This window comes from Budorcas taxicolor, chromosome 25 (genome assembly GCF_023091745.1).
Source record: "Budorcas taxicolor isolate Tak-1 chromosome 25, Takin1.1, whole genome shotgun sequence".
NCBI lineage: Eukaryota > Metazoa > Chordata > Mammalia > Artiodactyla > Bovidae > Budorcas > Budorcas taxicolor.
The window spans coordinates 40025686-40043953 of record NC_068934.1 but is presented as its reverse complement, the minus strand read 5'-3'; the positions used below and the strand labels follow the sequence as shown (position 1 = coordinate 40043953).

The window sequence follows — 18268 nt, the reverse complement described above, 5'->3', positions numbered from 1 at the left end:
GTTTTTTGAGGTATGCCTGTATTGCTATGAACTTTCCTCTTAGCACTGCTTTTATAGTGTCCCACAGGTTTTGGGTTGTTGAGTTTTCATTTTCATTTGTTTCTATGCATATTTTTATTTGTTTTCTGATTTCTTCTGTGATTTGTTGGTTATTCAGAAGCGTGTTGTTCAGCCTCCATATGTTGGCATTTTTAATAGTTTTTCTCCTGTAATTGAGATCTAATCTTAATGCATTATGGTCAGAAAAGATGCTTGGAATGATTTCTATTTTTTTTTTGAATTTATCAATGTTAGATTTATGGCCCAGGATGTGATCTATCCTGGAGAAGATTCCGTGCACACTTGAGAAAAAGGTGAAATTCATTGTTTTGGGGTTAATTGTCCTATAGATATCAATTAGGTCTAACTGGTTTATTGTATTTTTTAAAGTTTGTGTTTGTTAATTTTCTGTTTAGTTGATCTGTCCATAGGTGTGAGTGGGGTATTAAAGTCTCCCATTATTATTTTGTTATTGTTAATTTCACCTTTCATACTTGTTAGCATTTGTCTTACCTATTGCGGTGCTCCCATGTTGGGTGCATGTATATTTTAAATTGTTATATCTTCTTCTTGGATTGATCCTTTGATAATTATGTAGTGGCCTTCTTTGTTTCTTTTCACAGCCTTTGTTTTAAAGTCTATTTTATCTGATATGAGGATTGCTGCTCCTGCTTTCTTTTGGTCTCTATTTGCGTGGAATATCTTTTTCCAGCCCTTCACTTTCAGTCTGTATGTGTCCCTTGTTTTGAGGTGGGTCTCTTGTAGGCAGCATATTTAGGAATCTTGTTTTTGTATCTATTCAGCCAGTCTTTGCCTTTTGGTTGGGGCATTCAACACATTTACGTTTAAGGTAATTATTGATAAGTATGATCCCGTTGCCATTTACTTTACTGTTTTGGGTTTGGGTTTTATGCCCTTTTTGTGTTTCCTGTCTAGAGAATATCCTTTAGCATTTGTTGGAGAGCTCTGGTTTGGTGGTGCTGAATTCTCTCAGCTTTTGCTTGTCTGTAAAGCTTTTGATTTCTCCTTCATATTCAAATGAGATCCTTGCTGGCTACAGTAATCTGGGCTGTAGGTTATTGTCTTTCATCACTTTAAGTATGTCTTGCCATTCCCTCCTGGCCTGAAGAGTTTCTATTGAAAGATCTGCAGTTTTCCTTATGGGACCCCTTGTGTGTTATTTGTTGTTTTTCCCTTGCTGCTTTTAATATTTGTTCTTTGTGTTTGATCTTTGTTAATTTGATTAATATGTGTCTTGGGGTGTTTTGCCTTGGGTTTATCCTCTTTGGAACTCTCTGGGTTTCTTGGGCTTGGGTAATTATTTCCTTCCCCATTTTAAGGAAGTTTTCAACTATTATCTCCTCAAGTATTCTCTCATGGTCTTTCCTTTTGTCTTCTTCTTCTGGGACTCCTATAATTTGAATGTTGGAAAGTTTCATATTGTCCTGGAGGTCTCTGAGATTGTCTTCATTTCTTTTAATTCGTTTTTCTTTTTTCCTCTCTGATTCATTTATTTCTACCATTCTATCTTCTATTTCACTAATCCTATCTTCTGCCTCCGTTATTCTATTTGTTACCTCCAGAGTGTTTCTGGTCTAATTTATTGCATTATTCATTATATATTGTCTCTTTTTTATTTCTTCTAGGTCCTTGTTAAACCTTTCTTGCATCTTCTCAATCCTTGTCTCCAGGCTATTTATCTGTGATTCCATTTTGATTTCAAGATTTTGGATTATTTTCACTATCATTATTCAGAATTCTTTATCAGGTAGATTCCCTATCTCTTCCTCTTTTGTTTGGTTTGGTGGACATTTCTCCTGTTCTTTTACCTGCTGGGTATTCCTCTGTCTCTTCATCTTGGTTATATTGCTGCGTTTGGTGTGGCCTTTCTATATTCTGGGAATTTGTAGAGTTCTCATTTTTATGGAGTTTCCTCACTGTGGGTGGGGTTTTATCAGTGGCTTGTCAAGGTTTCTTGGCTAGGGAGGCTTGTGTTGGAGTTCTGGTGGGTGGAGCTGGATTTCTTCTCTCTGGAGTGCAATGAAGTGACCAGTAATGGGCTATGAGATGTCAGTGGTTTTGGAGTAACTTTGAGCTCTCTGTATATTGAAGCTCAGGGGTGTGTTCCAGTGTTGCTGGAGAATTTGTGTGGTATGTCTTGCTGTGGAACTTGTTGGCCCTTGGGTGGTGCTTGGTTTCAGTGTAGATATGGAGGCCTTTGATGAACTCCTATCGATTAATATTCCCTGGATTCAGGAGTTCTGTGATGTTCTTAGGATTTGGACTTAAGCCTCCTGCTTCTGGTTTTCAGTTTTATTTTTACAGTAGCCTCTAGACTTCTCCATCTATACAGCACCGATGATAAAACATCTAGTTTAAAGATGAAAAGTTTCTCCACATTGAGGGACACCCAGAGAGGTTCACTGAGTTACATGGAGAAGAGAAGAGGGAGGGGGTAGTTAGAGGTGATTGGAATGAGATGAGGTGGGATTAAAAGAGGAGAGACAAGCTAGTCAGTTGTCACTTCCTGATGTGCACTCCTCAGTCTGGACCGCTCAGAGGTGTTCACAGAGTTATACAAGGAAGAGGAGAGGGAGGAAGTAGACAGAGGTGGCCAGGAGGATAAAAGAGGGAAATGAAAAGGAGAGAGACAGATCCAGCCAGTAAGCAGTTCCCTAAGTGTTCTCCACTGTCAGGAACACACTGAGATTCACAGAGTTCAGTAGAGAAGAGAAGGGTGATGGAAGAGACAGAGGCCACCTGGTGGAGAAAAAGGAGAGTCCAAAGGAGGAGAGAGTGGTCAAGCCAGTAATCTCACTTTCAGGTAAAATTGGGTACTGAAGATTGGGTTTTTTATATGTACAAAATTAACAACAAATACCAAAAAGCAAAAATTAAAAATCTAGAGTAGAGGTTGGATTTTCAAAAATACAATATAAAAGAAAAGAAGAAGAAGGAGAAGAAAGAAGAAGAAGAAAAAAACGAAGCCATAAGAATTATTAAACAACAACAACAACAACCACAAAAAGAGTATATATGGCGTTTGCCTAAAAAATAGGGTCTTTTTTTTTGAAAAGTAATAGTAAGTTATAAAAATAAAAATTAAAGGAGAAATAGAGGACTTAAAAATTTAAAACAGTTAAAAAAAAAGAAGAGGAAAAAGCAAAGAAAAAACAATTACACAACAATATATACATATAAAAGAATGATCATAAAAATAGTAAAGATATATCTGGCCCTTTCTCTGGTTTGTGGGCAGTGTGGGGTCACTTCCAAGGCGGTTCCCTCTGTTTAACTTCTTCTGTTTTCTGGTCTCTTCAGTGTCTGATTTCTGCCCTGTCACGGAGGGGGGGGCGGGGGAGGATGGGGAACGGTGGTGGATATATATATATATATTTTTTTTTTCTTAGGCTCAGTTGTTCAGTCACGCTGTGGGGAGGGAGGGATGCTGCAAACAGGTAACACTGACGTGTGCTTGCAGTGTCTCAGCCCCGCTGGGCCTGCCCCTGCTCACGGTGCACACTGCTCAGGCTCTACGTTGCTCCGCTGGGAACCGTCTGAGGCCGGCCCTAGGCTGCATGCACCTCCCTGGTCTAAGCCGCTCAGGCTTGGCGCTCAGGTAGCCCTCAGAGGCGCAGATTCTGTTGGGCCTGCATTTTGTGTCCTTTCCAGGTCCGAGTAGCTTAGGTGTTTGGTGAACGCAGTTGCTGCGACTTATCACCTTTCCTGTCTCTGCTGCTCAGTTTTCTGGGCATATCGCTGGTGTCCCTTCTCTGGTGGCTGATGACTGTCCAAAACCCCCAGAAGTCTTAGTTAGCAAAGAATCCTGCTTGCATTTTGGTAGGTAATGTCTTTCTTGGGCTGCGATTGCCCCCTTTCAGCCCTTACAGCTCTGGCTGCCAGTCACGGGAGGGGGATGGTCTGCAGCCGGCTATTTCTGTTCCATGCTTTGTTCTTTGTGCGGTCCTGGTGGTGTGTTATGCTCGAGCTTTTCACGTGGTAGCTATCCCACAGTCTGGTTTGCTAGCCCGTTAGTTTGCTCTGGTTATGCTAGGGGCATTCCGGCCCAAATCTTACAAAGCGCTATAGCCCGTACCTCCCGCGCCTCCCTGCCCAGCCCCCACTTGCTAGTGGCGGATGCTGGCGTCTGTGCTGCTTCTCTGCTGGGGGAGTTACTGCTGGGCTTGTAATCTGTTGGTTTAAATTATTTACTTATTTTTCCTTCCTGTTACGTGGCCCTCTGTGTTTCCAAGGCTCACCACAGACTCGGCAGCGAGAATGTTTCCTGGTATTTGGAAACCTCTCTTCTTAAGATTCCCTTCCCAGGACGGAGCTCCCTCCCTACCTCTTTTGTCTCCTTTTTCATCTTTTATATTTTTTCCTACCTGGTTTTGAAGACAATGACCTGCTTTTCTGGGCGCCTGATGTCCTCTGCCAGCATTCAAAAATTGTTTTGTGAAATTTACTCAGTGTTGAAATGTTCTTTTGATGAATTTGTGAGGGAGAAAGTGGTCTCCCCATCCTATTCCTCCGCCATCTTAGGACTGCCCCCAGTGCAGAAGCTTTTAATTTTAATTAGGTCCCACTTGTTTATTTTTGCTTTTATTTCCAGTATTCTGGGAGGCAGGTCATAGAGGATTCTGCTGTGATTTATGTCAGAGAGTGTTTTGCCTATGTTCTCTTCTAGGAGTTTTATAGTTTCTGGTCTTACATTTAGATCTTTAATCCATTTTGAGTTTATTTTTGTGTGTGGTCTTAGAAAGTGATCTAGTTTCATTTTCTTACAAGTGGTTGACCAGTTTTCCCAGCACCACTTGTTAAAGAGATTGTCTTTTCTCCATTGTATATTCTTGCCTCCTTTGTCAAAGATAAGGTATCCATAAGTGTGTGGATTAATCTCTGGGCTTTCTATTTTGTTCCACTGATCTGTATTTCTGTCTTTGTGCCAGTACCATACTGTCTTGATGAATGTGGCTTTGAAGTAGGGCCTGTAGTCAGGCCAGCTGATTCCTCCAGTTCCATTCTTCTTTCTCAAGATTGCTTTGGGTATTTGAGTTTTTCTTTTTTTTTTTTTGTATTTCCATGCAAATTATAAAATTATTTGTTCTAGCTCTGTGATAAATACCATTGGTAGCTTTATAGGGATTGCATTGAATCTATAGATTGGTTTGGGTGTTATATGCATTTTCACTATATTGATTTTCTGATCCATGAACCTGGTATATTTCTCCATCTATTAGTATCTTCTTTGATTTTTTTCACCAGTGTTTGATAGTTTTCTATATATAAGTCTTTAGTTTATTTGGTATATATGTTCCTAAGTATTTTATTCTTTTTGTTGCAATGGTGAATGGAATTTTTTCCTTAATTTGTCTTTCTATTTTCTCATTATTAGTGTATAGTGTATACTATACATTATCAGTGTATAGGAATGCAAGGGCTTTCTGTGTGTTGATTTTATATCATGCAACTTTACTATATTCATTGATTAGCTCTAGTAATTTTCTGGTGGAGTCTTTAAGGTTTTCTATGTAGAGGATCATGTCATCTACAAACGGTGAGACTTTACTTCTTCTTTTCCAATTTGGATTGCTTTTATTTCTTTTTCTCCTCTGATTGCTGTGGCCAATGCTTCCAAAACTATGTTGAATAGTAGTTGTGAAATTGGGCACCCTTGTCTTGTTCCTGACTTTAGGGGAAATGCTTTCAATGTTTGCTGTGGGTTTGTCATGTATAGCTTTTATTATGTTGAGGTATGTTCCTTCTCTTCCTGTTTTCTGGAGAGTTTTTTGTCATAAATGGATGTTGAATATTGTCAAAGGCTTTCTCTGCATCTATTGAGATAATCATATGACTTTTATTTTTCAATTTTTTAATGTGGTATATTACATTGATTGATTTGCAGATATTGAAGAATCTTTGCATCCCTGGGGTAAAGCCTACTTGGTCATGGTGTATGATCTTTTTCATGTGTTGTTGGATTCTGATTGCTAGAATTTTGTAAAGGATTTTTGCATATATGTTCATCAGTGTATTGGCCTATAGTTCTCTTTTTTTGTGTGGCAGCTTTGTCAGGTTTTGGTATTAGGGTGATGGTGGCCTCATAGAATGAGAGTGGAGGTGTACCTTCCTCTGCAATTTTCTGGAAGAGTTTGAGTAGGATAGGTGTTAGCTCTTCTCTAAATTTTTGGTAGAATTCAGCTATGAAGCCGTCAGGACCTGGGCTTTTATTTGCTGAAAGATTTCTGATTACAGTTTCAATACCTGTGCTTGTGATGGGTCTGTTAAGATTTTCTATTTCTTCCTGGTTCAGTTTTGGAAAGTTGTACTTTTCTAAGAATTAGTCCATTTCCTCCACGTTGTCCATTGTATTGGCATATAATTGCTGATAGTAGTCTCTTATGATCCTTTGTATTTCTGTGTTGTCTGTTGTGATCTCTCCATTTTCATTTCTAATTTTATTGATTTGATTTTTCTCCTTTTGTTTCTTGATGAGTCTGGCTAATGGTGTGTCAATTTTATTTATCATGTCATAGAACCAGCTTTTGGGTTTGTTGATTTTTTCTATGATCTCCTTTGTTTCTTGTGCATTTATTTCGGCCCTAATTTTGAAGATTTCTTTCCTTCTGCTCACCCTGGGGTTCTTGATTTCTTCCTTTTCTAGTTGCTTTAGGTGTAGAGTTATGTTATTTGTTTGCCTTTTTTCTTGTTTCTTGAGATATGCCTGCATTGCTGTGAACTTTCCCCTTAGCACTGATTTACAGTGTCCCACAGATTTTGGGTTGCTGTGTTTCCATTTTCATTTGTTTCTATGGATATTTTGATTTCTTTTTTTTTTTTTTAAATTTCTTCTGTGATTTGTTGGTTATTCAGCAGCATGTTGTTCAGTGTCCATATGTTGGAATTTTTAATAATTTTTCTCCTGTGATTGAGATCTAATCTTACTGCATTGTGGTCAGAAAAGAAACTTGGAATCATTTCAATTTTTTTGAATTTACCAAGGCTAGATTTATGGCCCAGGATGTAATCTATCCTGGAGAAGATTCCGTATTTGTTTCAGAACAAGGTGAAATTCATTGTTTTGGGGTGAAATGTCTTATAGGTATCAATTAGGTCTAACTGGTCTATTACATCATTTAAAGTTTGTGTTTCCTTGTTAATTTTCTGTTTAGTTGATCTATCCATAGGTGTGAGTGGGGTATTAAAATCTCCCACTATTATTGTGTTATTGTTAATTTCCCCTTTCATACTTGTTAACATTTGTCTTACATTTTGTGGTGCTCCTATGTTGGTTGAACATATATTTATAATTGTTATATCTTCTTCTTGGGTTGATCCTTTAATCATTATGTAGTGTCCTTCTTTGGCTCTTTTTCACAGCCTTTGTTTTAACATCTATTTTATCTGATATGAGTATTGCTACTCCTGCTTTCTTTCGGTCTCTATTTGCATAGAATATCTTTTTCAAGCCCTTCACTTTCAGTCTGAATTTATCCCTTGTTTCGAGGTGGGTCTCTTGTAGACAACATATATAGGGGTCTAGTTTTTATATCCATTCAGCCAGTCTTTGTCTTTTGGTTGGGGCATTCAACCCATTTACATTTAAGGGAATTATTGATAAGTATGATAACATTGCCATTTGCTTTATTGTTTGGGGTTTGAGTTTATACACCCTTTGTGTGTTTCCTGTCTAGATAATATCCTTTAACATTTGTTGGAGAGCTGTTTTGGTGGTGCTGAATTCTCTCAGCTTTTGCCTGTCTCTAAAGCTTTTGATTTCTCCTTCATATTTGAATGAGATCCTTGCTGGGTTTCCCTATCCATCACAAACTCCCAGAGCTTGCTCAAGCTCATGTCCATTGACTTGGTGATGCTATCCAAGCATCTCATCCTTTGTCTTCTGCTTCTCCTCCTGCCTTCCATCTTTCCTAATATCAGGGTCTTTTCCAATGAGTCAGCATGTTTAGTGTGCATTCAGTCTCTTTTTAAATCAACCGACATGAATTAAATTTCTCTCTGTCTCTCCTACACTCCCAACTGTAGACCAGAAACAAAAAATTGCAGAGACTGAAGGCTGATTCCAGCACATCACTGTGGAGATTTCATTCCCACTATTTTTTCAGGAAAAAAAATTAGTTGTGAACATTAAAATCAGTAGATTGTACATAAATATCCAGACTTTGATTCTCTTGAAAACATGGCCAACTTGCCTGCTTTCCAGCAGGGTGAAGTGGAGAAAAGTCTGCTCCCAGAGATAAGGCCTGTGCTGCCCAGATTCCAACATGACCACCTAGTCCTAGTATCATATATCCTGCCTCCTGGGGCCATGAGCTTGCAAGAACTACACTTCTTGCTCACTTAAGATAAAGACTTTTTTTTTTGTTTTGATCAACTTTGACTTTGAAGCCTTTAACCCAGAACCTAACACAGTTCTTCCTTGTACAGTTGTTGGGTGATAGTACTGCTCTGCCCTAAATCTTTGATGCAGACTGGCATCATAGGTGCCCCTGATGTCTGCCATTAGACCCACTACCCAAAGCCAGTTGTATGTTCCTGGGCTGTCCCTGAAGTCTTCACTTTGCCATTTGACAACTTATCCTCTTAGCAATCTCCCCTCCAATGAAGACAGCAATGCATATCTCATGAAGTGGCTAGGAAGATGACATGAAACCACGAATGTCGAGCATGGCCCCTAGTATCCATTTTCATGGTGTTCTTAGCAGTTTTTTCTCCATGTAGGCAACGTTCTCTGTCTTCTTAGAAGTCCATGCAGATCAGTTTGATTTTCCAGCCAAGCTTCAAGGTAGAGATTGCAGTTCAATTCTCTGTATTTTGAGAAGCTTCAAAGGCCACTGACCAAGTACACTGATCAAAGTAAAGATTTAATCAAAAGCTTTGTGTGTTTTTTTTTTTTTTTCAGATCTTTTAGTGGCCTAAAGGGGAAAACTCGGGTAGGTCAGAGCATATATAACTAGGCGCTCCTGGTCACCACTACATGCTAAGAACCCAAACTTCCCTGAGTACTTGAATGCAGGAAAGAAGCATGAAGTGGCTTGTGCTCCTCGGGCTAGTGTCCATCTCAGAGTGCATAGTCAAGTAAGTATGGGGACTGTAAGTCTCATCATATTCCTTTCTCGAATTTTTCTTTGCATCTGATTATTTTTCCACCCATCAGGTTCAGAAGGGAATTAAATCTATCCCTAAGAGTCTTAAAGCTCCACTCTTACTTATTGATAAGTAACTTGCTATAGGAACTGTGGATCCCAAGGTCTTGGTTGGGTTGCACAAGTCTTGGGGTCCAGTCATGTCACGACCTATTGAAAATGCAACTCCTTGTAATAGTTCAGTGCACAGTCTATGCAGATGTCAATGTGGTCCTGAGGAAGAGCACTTTCTACATTTTATTCAACATGTCCTCTTTTTTCCCTGTCTACTTCAGTGTATATACACTTATGTCTGCATCTTTGTATCACTGTCATTTATCTCTCCATCTCTTTGGAAGTCACAGGGAGTGTATTTCACTTTGTGTTATTTTCTTTTAATTTTTCGTTTGACTCATCCTTCCTTCTCAGACCTTTGAATTTCCCTTACTTGTTTCCTATATCTTGGATTGTTCCCTCAATTCTCTCTTCTTTGTCAACTTGGAGAGAGATGCACTGTTCTATATACACTGTTTTATATCTGACAAGCAGTGTGACCACAGCCAACTCAGAAACCTCCTCCATTTCAAATTGCTACTTTGTAAAAGAGGATGAGCCCCCCTTCTACCTACATCCTTGAGGTTTTATGAGAAAGAATGAGTGAGATGGCAACACTAATGATAATGGCTGTCATTGTTGAGACTGGAAAATCCCCTGGAGAAAGAAATGGCAATCCACTCCAGTATTCTTGCCTGGAAAATCCCATGGATGGAGGTGCCTGGTAGGCTACAGTCCATGTGGTCGCAAGGAGTTGGACACGACTGAATGACTCCACTTTCACTTTATATACATCACTTCTCTTATCCCCAAGATATCCTATTTGGAGTGTTTGTATTGTTACTTCTATCTTTTTACCGAAGGGGAGACTGAGACATCACATGGTCATTTGGCTTACCCGAGATTGCAGAACAGAACCAGTATTGAAATTTATGTCTTTGCCACAGTATATGCATAAAATTCTGATAATAATGTGCCTCATAAAAATGATTAGAAAATACACAGGGCCAAAACAATGACAGTTATATCTTAACACTGACATCTAATTGTAGCATCTTCTTTGTTTTCTTTGTCAAATGCTCGGTGAAAGAATACCTCTAAGGAGAGTGAAGACCATGAGAAAAACCCTCGGTGAAAAAAACATGCTGAACAATTTCCCGAAGGAGCATGCTTACAGACTATCCCAGATTTCTTTTCGTGGCTCAAATCTAACTATTCACCCGCTGAGAAACACCAAGGATGTGAGTATTTTGGGAGGATGGTGCTCCAAAGCGCCCCCTGGTGCTCTAGCCTAGCACTGAGGCTCATCTGGAGGTGCCAGGTGGGATTATGGGGATGGGGTTCCTGCAGGAGGCAGGGACACTGGAAAACAGGGACCCCCAACCAGAGGAGAAGGCAGTCTCATCCTCAACTGTTGGTCTTTGTGACTGGGCCTGGCAATTACCAGGTGGCAGATAAATATCCATTTCTGTGTCAAAGATGTGTCATTTGTTTGAGGGCAATTGTTCCTTCTGAACTAAGTGAGCTCCTCAGTTACAGGTAAAGAGTGAACCATCACTGATCAAAAGGTAGAACCAACTGCAGAGCAATTGTGAATCCCTAGGCAAAGAAATTCAGTTTTCACAGATGCAAGAACGATAGCACTAAAAAGTTACTGAACCTGTATTCCATGTATGGCCATAAGAATCACTGTGGTTACTGTTTTTAGATTAGACAAAGGGCTTATTTTGTCTTCAAGAATGCCCATGCCAGCCTGAGAGATAGGCAAAGAGTAAATACATGTCAAATGAAAGGGTCACCTGTGTGGTGTTGACTGGATGTGGTCTGAGTTTGGAGGGAGTGGCTGGGGTTGATCAAGAAGGACCTCCTGGAGAAAGGGGTGCTAAAGCTGGGTTTGAAGAGACTACAGAGCTTCTCAAATGAAGGCACCAGGACTTCCCTGGGTGTCCAGTGGTCCTGGAGGCCCGGTGTTTTTGCCTATGGGATTCCCATGAAGGAGGAACCACAGCAACACCTAGGCATAGAGTCAACATCATGCATATAATGTAGCATAGGAAAAATATATCAAATGCAGATACCTCTGTGACCAAAGTCTGTGAGCTGCATGGTGATTAGAAAGTAATCTCAAGAGATATGTGACACCCAGAGGGAGGCAGCAGTTTGGGAATAGAGGGTAGCCAGTTCTGCACTAACCCACTCCCTGCATTTCCCTGTAGTTGGTCTACCTGGGTAACATCACCATTGGAACACCCCCTCAGGAATTCCAGGTTGTCTTTGACACAGGCTCATCTGACTTGTGGGTGCCCTCCAACTTTTGTGCCATTGAAGCCTGTTGTGAGTACAGATACCTTGTACCCGGACCATCCTTCACTTGCCCTGCCACTCTGTTTCCATCCTTGGCACCAGATGACACTCTTCTCTTGTGTCTATAGCTCTACACACTAGGTTCAGACATCTTCAGTCTTCAACCTTCCGGCCTACCAATAAGACCTTCAGCATCACCTACGGATGTGGAAGAATGAAAGGAATTGTTGTTCATGACACAGTTCGGGTAACAGTGTAACATATGCTGAGTCAGGACTGGCTAGGGAGTGACCACTGCTTGCAAAACAGATGCAGGACCATCTGGCAGGACCCTTCCAAGCCTATCTCCCATAGATATTGGCCATCTTATCCACAGGATCATGTCTCTGGGGAGGCAGTGCCTGTGATGACACACAAACAAACAGATTAGCTAACCCAGAAAGTGGTTTGAGGTGTGGGCTTGCAGCTCCTCTGCCTATGAGCAATTCAAGGTTCAGATCTGAGGACCTTGGGAGCAGTCAAGGTATCCAGAGTGGGAAACTGGTCGCCTGAGAAGTCAAGGGGACTGATAAATGATTTCTCACTCAAGAGGACCCTTGAGAGTCTAATAAAACTACGGCCTGCCTCCCCCAAATACTTGAGTAGTTCCTCTCTCTCTTTTCTCTCATACACACTCACAGGAATATACACATATCCCCAAAAGTGATTTCCATAGGCAGTAATTTCATAGAGCTCTGCAAGCAAGATTGTGTTTTTGACTTCTGTCTTCCTGGACAGAGGCAGAATCCACAGTACATTACAGAGAATGCAGTCCATTCCTGTCATGAGGTCACAGTGATGCCAAAGAGAAGACTATCTTGCTCTTGATTGCTTTGTCTATAAGGTGGCACCAATGGGACCTGGCCTGACTCTTGGTTGCCCCACCTGGACAGAAGCCACGAGGCCAAAATGACTCACTCAGGTGGTGTTTTTCAGAGGGGCAGAGGTTATAAAATTCACAGCCTCTCTCAAATCGAACCCAAATTCCCCTCCCAGCTTGATTTCACTGTCGGTCGGCCACCGAAGACAGAGCCCAGCCTCAATTCTTCTCTGAGGATCTAATGGCATTGCATCCAGCCCAGTCCTAGCCCCACTTCACGTATCTGTAAGTGGGAACACTCTTCTTTCCCACAGATTGGGGACCTTGTGAGCACTGACCAGCCGTTCGGTCTAAGCACAGCAGAATACGGGTTTAGGCGTATACCTTTTGATGGCGTCTTGGGCTTGAACTACCCCAACATATCCTCTTCTGGAGCAATCCCCATCTTTGACAAGCTGAAGAATGAAGGTGCCATTTCTGAGCCTGTTTTTGCCTTCTACTTGAGCAAGTAAGTCTGAGATGGACAATCCCTTTCACCAAATTAGCTGTAAGATGCTTTCAGTTACACAAAAATTATAGAAGACTTGATAAAGAAGTATCCTGAGAGATAATCTAGCCCAGGATAACTATGGACCCAGGACCCCACCTGGCTTCACCCCTGGCTTTTAGAAATAAAAGTTTATTGGAACACAAGCCTACTCCTGGGCTCAAGACCAGTAATTTGTCTAGGGAGGTGAGTGAGGAGGAAGGCTAATGGAAGGCCACAGGAAACAAGTTGAAGGAAAAGGCATTGGGATTTGCTTATGAATTTGATAAGGAAGGAAGGAGAAGGATGGTGGATATCTTTCCTTCCTCATTAGCATTTCACTGGGAGCCCAGGACCAGCTACCCAATTTGTAGGAGCCAGTGAGAAATGAAAGAGTAGGACACAAAAGTGTGGGACCCCTTGTTTAAGAAATATGAGGCATTTCAAGACAGGGAGAGCAGAGGTTGGGTCCCTTCTGAGTTTGGGGCCCTTTTGGCAGTAGAGGTCACAGGCCAGTGAAGCCAAATCTGGGTGACCTGAACCAATACCCTTAGAACTCCCAGGCCTTGATTTTCCTGAAAAATGACAAGGTGGACAAGGGGAAAGCCCAAACACTTCAGCACCCTGTCCTCTGAGGGTGTCTGAGCACTCAGGTGGCTGGAGGTCCAGGATGTCTTCAGAAGACATAGTGGGTGGAGCCCATCCAAGTGGGTTCAGCTTCTAACCTCTGTGCCACTCATTAGCCAGTAACAGACCTCAGTCTGGATCTCAATCTCTCCTAGACTCGATTTCTGCATCTGTACGTGGGGACCTTATTAGGGCCTTGATGGGTGGACAAGCACAGCTCTCAGACAGTGCTGTTGTTACTGTCCTCCAAGGATCACCCCCTCATTTCTGTCTACAGAGATGGGCAGGAGGGCAGTGTGGTGATGTTTGGTGGGGTGGACCACCGCTACTACAAGGGAGAGCTCAACTGGGTACCATTGATCCCAGAGGGCAACTGGATTGTACACATGGACCGGTAAGCCTCTCCCTCTGAGGGTCAGCCCAAGTGATGCTCCCACTACTGTACATGGACACAGGCAGATACACACAAATGCATTCTCAGACACACAGTCACAGAGACATATACACCACTCACAATGACATAGACAGACACACAGAAACATGGAAACACACAAGCAGACACATAAAAACATACACAGCAACACATAAAAACATGCATAGCTAGTCAGGGACGCACAAGCACAGACAAGGAAACATGCCAGTACAGATAGAAACAAACACACAAGCACAGAGATACACAAAGAACCCATGAGTTCATAATCCCCAGGCCTTCTGAGCATAGCTCTGATCAGGGTCCTAAAAGGCACCAGAGAGGTCTGTGTAGCTGGGAGAAGACTGCACCCACTGTGCTTTGAGTTGGGGAGCATGGTTAGAGGACTCCACAGTGTGGTGAACAGAGGATCAGGGAGAATTTCTCCAGCCTGAACAGAGTTATGATAAGATGACCGACTGTCCAGGGCTATCTAGGACATAGGAAATTCTCAGTCCAGATAAATGTCTGTTTTAAAACAGGGACAGTCCTGATAAAATGGGGACAACTTGTCTTCTCAGGGAGCAGCTACCCAGCAGTGGAGAGAAGTTGCCTGCAGTCTTAAGACATGAAAGCAACTAATAGAAAAGACATGCCAAGTTCTTGGGCACACGTGCGACAGGGGCTATTACAGAGGATCAGGAAGGTGAGATCCAGGAGTGACCTGAGGACAAGAGGCATAATTGAAAGGATTCTGTGTGATACCCTCAGGCAAATGTTGACCTGTCCTTTGGAGTTTCTATGGGCTAGTCACGTATTTCCTGGCCAGGGTCTCAGGGTCTGAGCTGGTTGTAGGAGCAGTGCTGAGAGACACCCTCTCCCAGAGAAGCCCGTCTCTCCCCCTACTATGAGAATCTGCTGCCCCTGCGAATTTCCATCTTCACTCTGTGTGCTAGTTGTTATTTGTTCCCCACCAGATACAGCTCTCTGGAGGTTACTTATTGTTTTCTTAGTTTTCATACACTCATTGAACAGACAATATTGGGCATCCACTGTGTGCGAGGCACTTTAGGGAGGCAAGGAGCATAAAACTCCCCCTCACATCTAAGAAGGCAGATGTACATGAAGTGACTCGCCCACATAGTGAATTGTGACTTTGGTACATGCTAGACATGAGGAGGAGAAGGCAATGGCAACTCACTCCAGTACTCTTGTCTGGACAATCCCAGGGATGGCAGAGTCTGGTGGGCTGCCCTCTATGAGGTCACACAGAGTCAGATATGACTGAAGTGAGTTAGCAGCTGTAGCAGCAGCAGACATGAAGAAGGTTCTACAGAGAGTGACTAAGACAGGAGACTTATAAACACCAGGGGAAAGACTTCCCAAAAACAATAAAATTAAGCTGGAATCTGGAAGATGAGAAGAAATTTGCTAGTCAAAGTGCAGTGGAGTCTTCTAGGAAGGAAGACCAGATTGGGTCAAGGTACAAAAGATCCTGGTATATTCAAGTACTGCATTCAAGGATGTCAAGAAAGGTACTGTGTCGAGGGCAAAGGAAAAGAAGGAAAGAGACCAAAGGCTGTTTAGGAGACAGACGGGAAGAGGACAACTCTGGGGAGGCTCAGAGTGACCTTGATGCCCACTTTCTTCCTTTGTCTCTCAGCATCTCCATTGAAAGAAAGGTTATTGCTTGTTCTGCTGGCTGCAAGGCCGTTGTTGACACCGGGGCACCATTCATCGAAGGCCCAAAATCACAGGTTGATAACATGCAGAAGCTCATCGGCGCCAGGCCGCGGGGTTCCAAGGTGAAGGGTCATGCCCCAGGGTCACTCCCAGTCTCCACACACAACAAGGATCACCAGTGTCAACCTCTCACCCTCTCTCTCTAACAGTACTACGTTCCATGTTCTGCGGTCAATACCCTGCCCTCTATTATCTTCACCATCAACAGCATCGACTACCCAGTGCCAGGTCGAGCCTACATCATCAAGGTGAGGGGACAATATTGAGCACTGGTTCTCAAGCTGGAGCTTGCAGGAATCCTTGGGTTGCTGCTAGGAGGAGGCCGCCCTCTGGAGGTCATGTCAAAGCATTGCAGATGCTGCTGGGCCCTGTGGCTGGGTCAGTGACTCCCACAAAACCAATCACTTGAGAGTAAAGGGCCGTGTGGGACACTGACCTTCCTGAAATAAATGTGGAGAGGCCACACCATATGGCATGGTGGGAGTCAAGGAGAGGGGAACACTGAGGTCCTCAGTCCTCAAAGAGCTTCAATTCAATCTGAACCCTTAGGTGCATGAGCATGAAATTCAGCACTAGCAGTCCCTGAAATAGGCCATGTTACAAGGAGAATGGCTGGGGACAGTCCCAGTGTGATGTCCCAGCATACATTAACAGGCTCCCTTCCCTTCTCAAGGTTTTCATGGTTTGGATGATAAATTACATGGTCAGCCTTGTTCTCGGCTGTATCTTCCCCTTGCTCCGGCCAGGTGCCTCCTTTGTGAGTTCGAGTACCCAGCAACTCTGTGGGGAGGTTGGATGCTAATGTGAATAAAGGGTGCACTGTGACTGCTCAGCCGTGGCACAGGGTGGAGGCTTCATGTCAGCACCATAGGGAGTTCAGCAGGCTGATGGGCTCAAAGAAGGTTTTGAGGAAGAGGGAATTTCAGGAATTCTAAAACTACAAACTCATTGAGCCATATGGAGGGTTGCTTGATTCTAGGCAAAACTGCACTGGATTCCATGCAAATGGCATCTCAAGATGATCTGCATTGGGGCACTGGGGATTTACGAGGGGTGATGAGGGCTACGGACAGACCAGTGGGGATGGGTAACAAGAGTATGTTACCCAACCAAGCCTGGAGTGGCCAGAGAGGGTGAGTGTGGGCTGAAGGAGGCTTTGCAGCATTCTGAGTTAAAGCTTCAAGAAAGTGTTGTGGGCACTGCTCTATTTAAGATGGATAAACAACAACAAGTTGCTGTGTAGTACAGGGGACTCCGCTCAGTTATATGATAGCCTGTATGTGAGGGGTGTCTTTGGGACCAGGATACCCAGATACATATGATTGAGTCCCTTTACTGTCCATCTGAAACTCAGAATATTGTTAATCAGCTATACTCAAATACAATATAAAGTTTTTAAATAAAGTACAGATTATGGGGATGCAGGAGGAGAACCAGCATTCTCTGCAGAGAAAACAAGGAGGAAGAGTCAGAAGGAAAGAAATAGGGAGTGAGGAGAGCTATGGACACATTTGTTCTTTTTGAAAAAAAAAATTATTTTGAAATGTGGATAATCTTCATTGTGGCATTAAGTTCTGCTGTTATACACATAAAAAATATATTTTAAAATTCTTTTTCATGTGACTTATCACTGAATGTTGAATATAGTTCCTTATACTCTACAGTAGAACTTTGTTGTTTTTCATTTCTCTATTTCCCCAACTCCCAGTCCTCCCCTCCCCCACACCCTTCCTCATGGCAACCTCATGTCTTGGCCCTCTTTGACTGATGAACTCTCATATCCCCTGCTGCTGAGAAAACCCCTAGATACTTACCAAAAGAGGGAAATAAAACAAAGAATTGTGCTGAGTCTGGATATTGGAGGGAGTCACCGGTAAGGGCTCATGCTGACTGGTGTGTGTTTATGATTCCGCCAGAATTCTAGAGGTCGCTGCTATACCACCTTTAGAGAGAACCAATGGAGTCCATCTACAGAGATCTGGATCCTGGGTGATGCCTTTCTGAGGCTGTATTTCTCAGTCTTTGATCGAGGACATGACAGGATTGGCCTCGCACGGGCAGTATAAATGCTTGGAGTGGTTCAGGAATCAATAAGGCCGCTCCTAACACACTCACTCACACTTGGGCACTGCTGCCCAGGATGCTGGTGAACTGTGTTTGATAGTCTGCACAGCCTATTCTCAGTAAAGAATAAAGGGTATCACTCTTAATGGTGCTGAAACAAATGGTTGCCTCTGTTTTTTTTTTTTTGTCTGGGAGTGCAGTATCTAGAACAAAATCTGAATCAAAATTGAGAGGAGCCCTCCTTCACCTGCCTTCAAGGAAAAGGGGGACTCATTGAAATGATTATGGGAATCGAGGATACAAGAATCAGAGCAAATACAAGGATCTCTGTGACTGGATCCAAGAAATCAGTCTCTTTTTCTCCCTTGACCTTTCCCTTCCCTCTTCTTTGATAGTCTTAGCCTGACAACTTTCTTCCTTAAGGCTTCTACACCTAGTGAGGGAGTCCAAGCTACCTGCCCTAGGGTTTTATATCCTGAAGGCATTTCCTAGTAAAGAAA

General features: G+C 42.6%; 1 protein-coding gene across 1 annotated transcript; it reads left to right on the top strand.

Annotated features, from left to right (window-relative positions):
* Positions 1–9034: 9034 nt before the first annotated feature.
* On the top strand, positions 9035–17770 carry LOC128069027 (pregnancy-associated glycoprotein 6-like). The gene is given in 9 exon segments (XM_052662319.1): positions 9035–9135; positions 10327–10477; positions 11453–11570; positions 11669–11787; positions 12714–12907; positions 13830–13946; positions 15625–15766; positions 15854–15952; positions 17621–17770. Coding segments are annotated over 9 exon segments (1191 nt in total).
* Positions 17771–18268: the final 498 nt, after the last annotated feature.